The following is a 10868-nucleotide window of genomic DNA, read 5'->3' as shown; positions in this document are numbered from 1 at the left end:
ACTTATTGCAAGTCAAACAATTTTTTTCGAACTAAACTACTCTTACAATGGTGAAATATACCTCCTCACATGCATTGACGCGTGAATACATATGAGGGTAATTTTATCATAAAAAGATCTATTTGACTTGCTATAAGTAAATAATAAGTCAATTGGGGGTAGATTTTTTTTAATTAATATCAATAAATTCAGTGAAAAAAATATGTCAATTATAATTAAAAAATTCTGGCAGAAAATACCTAAAATTGCCAAAATTTAAAGTTAGGAGACTAAACTGAAAAAAAATCAATTCTTACAGGATAAAAAAGTGTCAACCTCCTGAGTTACAGGACTAAAATTATATTTTTTCCATTCATTAATATGTATTAAAAAATTAGAATAAAATTCAATAAAATATTGTTCTCAGTAAAAAAAATAATTCATCAGTAATAAAAGAATATTCGTTATATATATGTAATAATACATTAAGTAATTTTACATTTAAATACTTTTTCACTGAAATCCTCAATTTAATTAGATTCCGTGCAATTCACATACAAGTTTTCAATCAATTTGATCGAAAAATGACTAAAATTATCAAAATTTAAAATTACGTACAAGACCAAATTATTAAAATCAATTCGTTCATGACTAAAAATTCAGCCCCACTTCCCTTAAATTACGGAACTAAAATTATATTTTTTTTCACATATTAATTGAAACAAGAAATATAACAATATTTGAAATAGAAAATTCTATGTTTTATCCAGGGTAAATCAAGTAATAGATGAGGATTACGAATTTACACCTCAAGTTAGATAATATTTGTCAATTAATTGACAAGCAAGATAAGATATATATATTACTTGACATTTCTTTTTTTGAGCGATAAACTTTTATTAATTGAAATAAATTGATTATGATTATAATAATTATATCTTGCTCAATAACATATATTATTACAATAAACAACAATTCCTACTATGCAGTAAATCAACTCTTATTATACGACAGACAACATCCTATGCACCTGATGGGGTTCGAACCCATAACTTTTAAGATCATTGACCCTCAATTTCGCTATACTATGACATTCCTAATTAATAAAAGCGTGACCACTTAAAGGCGATTTGTGGCCATCAAGCCACTAGCTATTGGTGCACCTTATTGACATGGACAAGAAATGTGCTAGCAACCGTCAATTATTAATGTGTACTACTACAACCTCAATAATCTACCATCAAGTCTGTCAGCATTTCGGATATTTTTTCACACTTTTATGTTACTTATATAGAGGAAAAAATATTATAATTTTAGTCATGTAATTTAGATGGTGGTATTTTCATTTTTATACGAATTGAGTTTTGCAATTTAATTTTTTAACTTTAAAATTTTGACAATTTTAATTTTTTTTCAGTCAAATTGGTTGGAATATTGCATGTGATTCGCGCATGATGACCACCAAAAAAAATAGCTCAATAGCTATAAAAACATTTGACGCTAAAATTAGCAGTAAGCTAGTTAGCAACTAAAACTTCCGTTGCTAAGTTACATTCTTTAATATAAATTTTAAATAATTTTTTGCAAAAGCGCTAGCAAGTAAATTTTTGTTGTTAAATTCATTAGTAAGTAAATTTCTTATATTAAATAATAAAGATCAGTAACGAGAATTTTACTTGCTAATTAAATTCATATATATAGGAAAAAGTATTATTTTAGTATGTTAAGTATGCCTAATTTTAATTTTAGTCCGATAACTATGTCTATTTTTGTTTAAGTCCAGTAACTTACGAAATTGCTTACTTTTAGTACTCTGACAGATTTTCGGACAATTTTATTCCTATGAGTGCATATGGACTAAAACTGCTTTTCAAAAGTTGTATAGAGGTAAAATTGTCCGAAAATCTGCCAGAGGACTAAAAGTAAGCAATTTCGTAAGTTACTAGACCTAAACAAAAATGGACATAGTTATTGAACTAAAATTAAAATTAGGCATACTTAGCGGACTAAAATAATTCTTTTCCAATATATATATGATGACTTAACATGATAAATACAATTGCACTTTACTCTCCATTCATGTGAAATTGTAGCCCTCTAAGAACCATATACAGATTTGTGAAGAAGTAATTGAAGCGGTGAGGATGAAGAATTCCAAAAACGAGGTAACTGAGCCTGGAGACACGTACAAGATTGCATATATTCTCCATTTCTTTCTAGGGGCTGGGAATTTGCTTCCATGGAACGCATTGATCACTGCCGTGGACTACTTCGGTTATCTCTATCCGGGCCGCCACGTCGAGAGGGTTTTCTCTGTGGCGTACATGGCAGCTTCCTTGCTAGTTTTGGTCCTGCTGTTGAGCTTCGGCGGCTGCCGGAGGAATTTGAGTCTGAGAGTGAGAATGAACTTAGGGTTTTCTATGTTTGTTCTCTCCCTGATGGCCACCCCGACGATGCATTGGGGTTGGGAGAAGAATGGAGATGCAAAGATGAATATGAGCTCGAGCAAGGCCTACTGTGTTGTTGTTGCCTCTGTTCTCGTTTGTGGTTTGGCTGATGGATTGATTTGGGGGAGCCTGATAGGAACCGCGGGGAAGCTGCCGAAACAATACATGCAGGCTCTTTTTGCAGGCACTGCTTCCTCCGGTACGTTTTACTTGTCTCCCTCAGATTTGGAAACAAAAATTCTATGTATTACCCGAAAGATTTTACTTTTACTCCACACGATAAAGGGTGTTGCACTTTTAGTCCTTTTGTATAAAAATTATAAAAATTGTGATACATTTGGTTTCATAAGATAAAAAATTGTAACATATTTGGTGCCATAAGATAAACAATTATAGTATTTTTTGTCCCGAATACTACAGTAATTTAGCTAATAGGACCAAAATTTGTTAAATTTATAAATTGTGACACCAAAAATATAATATCCTATATCGTCTGGGATAAAAATGCAATTTTCCCCACATGTTACCTGTTATATATAAAAATGGTAATAAATTTGATAAATACGAAAAAAAAAAGAGAAAAAGAAAAAAAGACTAATCCTTGAACTTTTTTTAAAGAAAAGCTCATTGTTCCCAGTGCTATGAGTTCGTGCCTGTCTTTTTTTTTCCTATCTATTTTCTCTAAAGCATTTCGTAGTTGTATTTAAGGCAAAATTACAGTTTTAATCCAATAGAATTGGAGTTTTAGCATATTTCATCCTCTAATTTATAAAAATTTTAAAATGTTGAAAAAATTCGATATATTTAGTCTTCAATGGTCCTAAATAGAGAAAATTCGACGTATTTAGGCATTTAATTTACTGGATTTATGGGCCTAAATGTGTCGAATTTCCTCAATTATGGGACCATTTCAAAAATCTCGTAAAGCAAAGGAATGAAAGTGTTGAACTCCCCCTATATTTCGCGTATTTAAGTGTACTTGCCGAAACCCAATCAATCATACAGCAAGTATGATATACTTGTGATTATTATTTTTCTCAAATTATATACAAATCACACAACAAGTATATTATAATTACGTGTCTGTAAAATAATATGTCGTCGGAGTCATGATCCTCTCGTCCTTTTCCTCTCGTCCTTTATTCCCTGGCAGGTGTTCTGATTTCCATCCTACGGATCATAACAAAAGCATCTCTTCCCCAAACCCCACAAGGGCTCAAAACAAGTGCTCAGTTCTATTTCATTGTCAGCTCAGCAATACTAATTGGATGCATCATCAGCTGCAATCTACTGTATCAATTACCCGTCATGCAGCTGCACTACAAGAACTTCCAGTACTTTCAGCCAACACACAGCTGCTCGACGCCCAGATTCCGGCAAACATTCACAAAGATAAGGTTCCCAGGATTCGGAGTTTTCATGATATACACAGTTACACTGTCCATATTCCCAGGATTCTTAGCAGAAAACATTAAATCAGATCTCCTCAAAGACTGGTACCCGATTACGCTGATCGCGACATACAACGTGTCGGATTTCGTGGGGAAGTCGTTGACGAGCATATATGTCATGAAGGGCATCGGAAGAGCGACGTGGGGCTGCATGGCGAGGCTTGTGTTCTATCCTTTGTTTATAGGCTGTTTCCGGGGACCGGAGTGGCTGAGGACGGAGGCGCCTGTGGTGGTTCTGACAGTAATGCTGGGACTAAGCAATGGGTATCTTACGAGCGTTATAATGATTCTTGCCCCCAAGGCGGTGCCACAGGCGGAGGCGGAGGTTGCCGCCATTGTTATGGCGGTGCTGTTGGGAATGGGGCTGGTTGCTGGTTCAGTGATTGGTTGGTTTTGGATTATTTAAGTAGATGGTTCTCTGTGAATTTTACTCGTTTGGAGAATTTGTTCAAGATGAAATCGGACACTCCCACTTCCCTGCCTTCTTAAGGGTGATTAATTATTGGATTAAATTGCATTTACATCCTTGAAGTTTGATTTAATAATATAAATATTCCTTACCTTAGTAAGATTAAAAATACAATTTGTATAATTTTTTTATCTCTGCAATGGTGTCAATATAAATTACAAAATAATTTTAGGAAATGTATTTGTAATTCTTTAAAAAATAATACGTATTTGTGTAATTAGATTTTATGTCAGTAGGCGTCAACCCAATTTTTTTTAAAGAGTTTATAAAATCTAAAAGTAACATATTTTTAATCTTATAAGCTCTTTAAAAAAAATTAAATTCTCTAACTTTTTTAAAAATACTTTATAAGCTCTATAAAATTAATATGTCATTCGACAGAAATACTGTTATTGCCACACACACTCCCTTTCACATACAGACCCTGACATACTCTCTCTCTCTCTCTCTCTCTCACACACACACACATAAATATACTCTCTCTCTCACACACACACACATAAATATACTCTCTCTCTCTCCCCCTCTCTAATTTTTAAGTATTTTATTTAATTTTTGGGCATTTGAAAAAGAGAAAATATTATATTATTTAATAATAAATTATTATAGTTAAATATAAAAAAATTACTGAAAACTATAAATTTAAGATATTATAAATTATACGACTAGAAATAGTTGTTAATAAAGAAAATATCAATTATATATCTATATTGATATTCGACTAGCAAAAATTTATGTAATAATTCATTGTTTTTTTATTTTTTAAAAAAATTAATATCAACTATATATTTATGAAAGCATTCTAAAAATATTTAAATACAAAATATGTCAAACAATAACGACTTATTTAATTCAAATGGTAGCATATTCTTTTTTGTCATTTTACCAATAAAAGATCTTATAATGCCAAACACCCTAATATTTTATAAGATGTGAAAACATCTTATAAACTGTAACATCTTATTTTATCCAAACAATTTGAGAACTTATTTTTCAAATAAAATCCAACATCTTATAAGCTTTTAAAACATCTTATAGGCACTTTGAAACTCTCAGAACATCTCACACCTGAATACGTTTTGCACATCCCTACATTCTTCGTGAACCTACTCTCTGTTAGCTAACTATGTCATGTTTTACCTGTATCCTTTGAGTTTCTGAAATCTGGCTTCATCTTGCAGGACCAATGGAGAAATTGGCAACAGTGAAGCTAGTAGGCCATCTCTACATACTTGAAAACGACTCTTTCCTTGCTCATTCTAGTTCTCAGAATTTGAATTTACTCCTATATCTTTACATTCCATAACTGATTCTCCAGTTCATAACAAATCTATTCTATGACATCAATATTTAGGACATTTATCTATAGAAGCTTTAAAGCATATTCCTCCGATAAATGTCAAGCAATTGTTTCTTTCATCCCTGTGACGTATGTCATTTTGCTAAGCAGCAAAGATTACCATTCCCAAACAGTGAACATTAGGTTGCCTCTGTTTTTGATTTGGTAGACATTGATATCTAGGCACTTATAAACAACTCACTCCTTCATATAGCTCGTATTTATTAACTATTGTAGATCATTACAACAGATCTACGTAGACCTATCTCATGAAATTTAAGTCCTAGGTTGTTCATCACCTTCGTTCTTTTATTAAAATGGTGCAGACACAATTTGGCAAGACTATCAAGACTATATTGCAGCATGGTATCATTCACTAAAAATCTTGTGTCTACACCCCATAACAAAATGGGGTTGGTAGAACACAAACATAAACACTTGCTTACCATGGCTAGGTCCTTCCTGTTCCAAGTAATCTTAAACCAAAAAACTATGAACAAGATTTTTATGTTAAATATTTTTGTGTATTCATTATTCTCACTTATTATTTGACATTTAGTCTTTAAAATGTAAATTACATAAGCTACTATACTTCAAATATATATTTTTTTTAATTAAGAAAGATTTGAAGTTTAACATAAGGTGCATAATAGTAAACAAGCTTTGTGCATCATATATGTACACACTTGATCCAAAAAACTTAGTCAAAAGGGTAAATGTTCATTTGTTAGTTTTAAAATGCAATTTACCCATGTGATATGTTAAATGAGCAAAAAAAATTTATAATTTATTTTAGAAAATTATCTCCGATGTTTGGGTAAATAAAGCAAATTACCCTCTCATCTAAAGTTGTTAAGTGTGTAATTTGCTTTAATATTTTTTAAAACACAAGAGATTAATTTATTAAAAAAAGTTCATAGGAATTTTTTTTTCTCATTTTATATCATAAGTAGGTAAAATACATTTAACCAATTATTTTAAAAATGTAAATAAGAGATTTGATATAGTTGAAGGGGGTAAAATATATTTAACTTACTACGTGATTAACATAGACTATAGTCTCGATACCTTCATATTAGGGGTGCAAGTGAGTCGAGCTCGAGCGGAGCTCGGCCAAAAAGTTTCAAGCTTGAGCTCGTTGCTCAGTAGTCTAGATCAAACTCGAACTCGAGCTTGCAAGCCGAGCACAAGAGCTCAAACCCATTGCTCATATATTTTTTAAAATTTTTATTCTTTTAGTAAGAATATATTATTTTAATATATAATATTAAGAGATAATTACACTTCCCTCACCTGAACTTTGGTGTAATTACATCTAACACCTCTGAGGTTTGCTTTCGTCTAACAAATAAATCCCTCCATTAATCAAATTCATTGAATTTACTGATATTAACAAAAAAATCAGAAAAACAAATCTATAACCCCTAATTGACTTATTACTGACTTATTGCAGGTTATATAAATCTTTTTACGATCAAATGACCCTTATATGCCTTCATGCGTTAATGTATTTGAATAGGTATATTTTCATCGTTATTAAAGTAGTTTGGTCCAAAAAAAATTATTTGACCTGCAATAAGTCAATAATAAGTCAGTCGAATGTAAATATCAATTTTCGCTCAGTTTTTTTTGTTAATATTAGAAAATTCAGTAGATTTTGACTAACAAGAGTACTTATTTATTAGACGAAAATAAAACTCAAAAGTGCTAGATGTAATTTTCGAAACCACAAGAGATCTCGTGTAATTACACAAAACCTCAGGGGAGGGAGCGTAATTATCCATAGTATTAAATATTAATAATAAAGAGTATTGAAAACATATCTTAATATTTAATCTAATGTTATGAAAATATGACTTCGTAATATTTTTATTATATATCTATTATTAATATAACAATAACATAATTAGTAAAAGTATAATAGAAAATATACATCAAATTATCTAAATACTAACACTTAATTTTGTATAGTTATATATATACCCCAAATTAAAAAATATTAATAAATTCTTAAAAGAATCCAATAATGCTTATAGTATGTGATTTTAAAAATATATTTGTCCCAAATATATTTTTTTTAATAATTGAATTGTATAATATATTAATTTTAATAAATTTAGATAAACATAAGATACTTTTTAAAAGTAAAATTGAAGTGAATGGTCATGAAAATACATTTTTAAAATATGTGATGGAAATTTAAATGTTATATCTTTTAATTCTAAAAAAGAGTTTAAGGCAAGCAATGATTGATCTCATTTTATATATATGTATATATATAATACAATACCAATAAAAAATTTTGATATAATATTATTTATGTATTTTTTTGAATTCGATATAATATTACTTATGTATTTTTTTGATCTAGTATTTTAATTATGTAGTTAAATAAGATAGAGAAAAAACTCGTAAGTACGGATACAAATACTTAGGCTTGAACTCGGCTCGTGAAGGAGCTCGAGTTGAGCTTGAAAATTTTCAAGCTTGAATCAAGCTCTTGTCAAGTCCGCTGACAAAGTTTGCGAGCGGCTCTAATCATCTTACATCCCTATTTATATCCAAATTAATAAAATTCGAAAGAAAAAACAGAATCTGGTAAGAATTAATTGAAACTCAATGTCGTGTTGTATCAAAAAGAGAAAAGAAAAAGAATAAGGTTGGAGATGCGGGGGATCGAACCCCGTGCCTCTCGCATGCAAAGCGAGCGCTCTACCATTTGAGCTACATCCCCGAGATGCCCTTATTTACACAGTACTTTAATTTTTATCAGTTCACCCATGAAATGTACACATTTAAGAATACAAGACAAGATTTTACTGTGTGCTCCCATTTTGATTTGTTGCATATACTACCACATGGGTGAAAATAGACCAGAGTCTTGTTGCCATCAGATAGCTTTAATTGTATCCAATTTAATAAATTTATCTTTAGTAGCTAACATGAAAATTCGAACGAAAAAATTGAATTTGATACGAACCAACCGAAGCTCAATGTTGAATCATGAAATACCATATTATTGAGAAACGGCTTGAAATTTTGACTATTCTCTATATTATAAATTATTATAAAAAAAAATATGAGATTTACAACAGTCATGTGACCGTTTCAATATACACAATTTTTGATACATAGTTGTAAGGATAAATTATGCTGACGTCATGTTGGAGATAATATTCATTTCATGAATTTGTAACGGCCTAAGCCGTTTAAACAACCGTGATAATACTGACACATTTCAAAAGCCATTACAACTTGTAATGGTGTTTGTAATTGTCTTTTAAATTAGGAATGCCTAACATTTCTTATAATGTCAGCCATTACAAAAAATGTATAAAAGGCAGGTACAAAGTTTTGAAATTAGAAGACAGTTATAAAACTCGATAATTATTTTCGACCATTACTATTTTCATATGGTTTTTGGCACGCTGTGTAAATTTGGAACGGCCTATTAAAAAAATAAGCGGCCATTACAAGACCCCTGTAAAAAATCATGAGAAAGTGTATGTTGGTCAGTTGTTACTAAAACCATGGGAATATTGTCGGTTGTTTTTGCACATATGTATTACAATAGCCGTTTCAAATGTGTGCATTATAATGGTTATATTTTTTAATGGCTATATTTGTCATTCCACAGCCCGTTACAATGGTCCGTACAAAGTAGCTTATATATATTTGTGTGCAAGAAGTTTTCATTTCATTATATTTGTTGTAAAATTACATTTTAACCCACACACTGTCAATATCTCTCATTTTCGTGTATATACACTTGATAAAGTAGATTGCTTAATTAATTTTTGGGACGTTAACTGCTAATTTCTTGAGTTGGTTGACCAGGTAATAATGACTGATTTGAACCTTTTGTGTTAATTAAATTAATTATAGTTTATTTATTTTAATTTTATAATTTTTTGATCATATATGTTATGTATTTTTAATTAGTGTAATGTAATATATTTATAAATTTAATTATAGGTCAAATTATAAAATTATATATATGTGTAAATATGCAGTTATATATATATATATATATATATATATTATCATGTTACGACAACTGAGGAGATGGATGTATCATAAGAACCAACCGGGAAGGGCAAGTCTTGCACTGGAGTTTGAGATGGGGTTAAGACTTTAATAGCATGGGTCAAGTATCAGCGTGGATATATGGATGGAGACAAAATTGCTCTTGACGGAAGTGAAAAAATATGAAGTTCAGAACACCTGAAGATGTCAGTTATCACTTGTATATGCTAGGGTTTATGCCAAAATATTATAATTGAACTTCGCATGGTAAGGAGAGAGTGCAGAGTATTACTTTGATGTTGTGATTGTCCCTCTAATGTTGGAGGAACAAACCCCAGCTGCTCATGAGGAGGATAATTATTCACACTGAGTGCTGAACAATAGATGGATTGGGCATAGAGGATGATTTTTTATGTAGTTGGGTCGAGTTATTTTTCTTCTTTTCACGATGGTTTGCCTGATGATGGTATGAGGTCCTGTTCTACTGATGCCAGTCCTAGTTCATATTATTACGGCAATGGCCCTTATGATTATGTATCAGGGTTGGCAGATTGTTCTTACGATGTAATGCATGTTGCCGACTATCCAATGTCGAGATGATATTGATTTTCATGGCGAAGCAGGATGTTGCTAACATTTCCATCACAGCCCCCACAAGCTGGACTTGGAGCAAGAGAGAACAATGCCAGCTTGGCCAATAAACCCAGAAATAAAAAGACTAGACAGACTCTCGGTGAAGATATCTGCGAGTTGTTCCTTGCTACGAACAAAGGAAGGAGCGACAAAACCCAGCTTTTATTGGTTGTGAACGATGTGCCAGTCAATATCCAGATGCTTCGTTTGTTCGTGGAAGACAGGATTAGCCATGATGTGGAGGGCCGCATTGTTATCACAAAACAGAGGAGTATGAGCGAGAACAGGGAGACCAAAATCACGCAGGAGATGGGAAATCCACTGGAGCTTGCAAACTATCGCCCCTATACTGCGATATTTTGAGTCAACTAAGGAACGTGAAATGGTAGCATGTTTCTTAGTTTTCCAAGAAATTAGAACATCACCCAAAAATGCGCAAAAACTAGTGATAGACCAATGTGAATCAAGGCAAGAAGCCCAGTCAACATCACAATAAGCCTAGAGTTGAAGTGAATTAGAGGAAG

The 10868-nt window shown here is 31.6% G+C and overlaps 1 protein-coding gene and 1 non-coding gene across 2 annotated transcripts; one reads left to right on the top strand and one right to left on the bottom strand.

Moving 5' to 3' along the window:
• Positions 1–2025: 2025 nt before the first annotated feature.
• On the top strand, positions 2026–4573 carry LOC105162142 (Nucleoside transporter family protein). The gene is made up of 2 exons (XM_020694034.2): positions 2026–2625; positions 3580–4573. The coding sequence occupies exons 1-2, from the start codon at positions 2124–2126 to the stop codon at positions 4281–4283; spliced, it is 1206 nt and encodes a 401-aa protein (XP_020549693.2). The 5' UTR covers positions 2026–2123; the 3' UTR covers positions 4284–4573.
• A 3773-nt stretch (positions 4574–8346) lies between these two features.
• On the bottom strand, positions 8347–8419 carry TRNAA-UGC (transfer RNA alanine (anticodon UGC)). The gene has a single exon. It is a non-coding gene; the product is annotated as a tRNA-Ala (tRNA).
• Positions 8420–10868: the final 2449 nt, after the last annotated feature.

The sequence above is a fragment of the Sesamum indicum genome, linkage group LG5 (assembly GCF_026168435.1).
Source record: "Sesamum indicum cultivar Baizhima isolate 11 linkage group LG5, ASM2616843v1, whole genome shotgun sequence".
NCBI classification, from domain to species: domain Eukaryota; kingdom Viridiplantae; phylum Streptophyta; class Magnoliopsida; order Lamiales; family Pedaliaceae; genus Sesamum; species Sesamum indicum.
Note: the sequence above shows the minus strand (reverse complement) of the source record. Positions and strands in the feature narration are given on the sequence as shown.

What these genes read in the sequence shown, in the direction of transcription:
- LOC105162142 (XM_020694034.2), top strand. Translation starts at nt 2,124, where the DNA reads ATGAAGAATTCCAAAAACGAGGTAACTGAGCCTGGAGACACGTACAAG. An exon ending in TGCAGGCACTGCTTCCTCCG is followed by an intron (nt 2,626 to 3,579) that starts GTACGTTTTACT and finishes ATTCCCTGGCAG; the next exon opens with GTGTTCTGATTTCCATCCTA.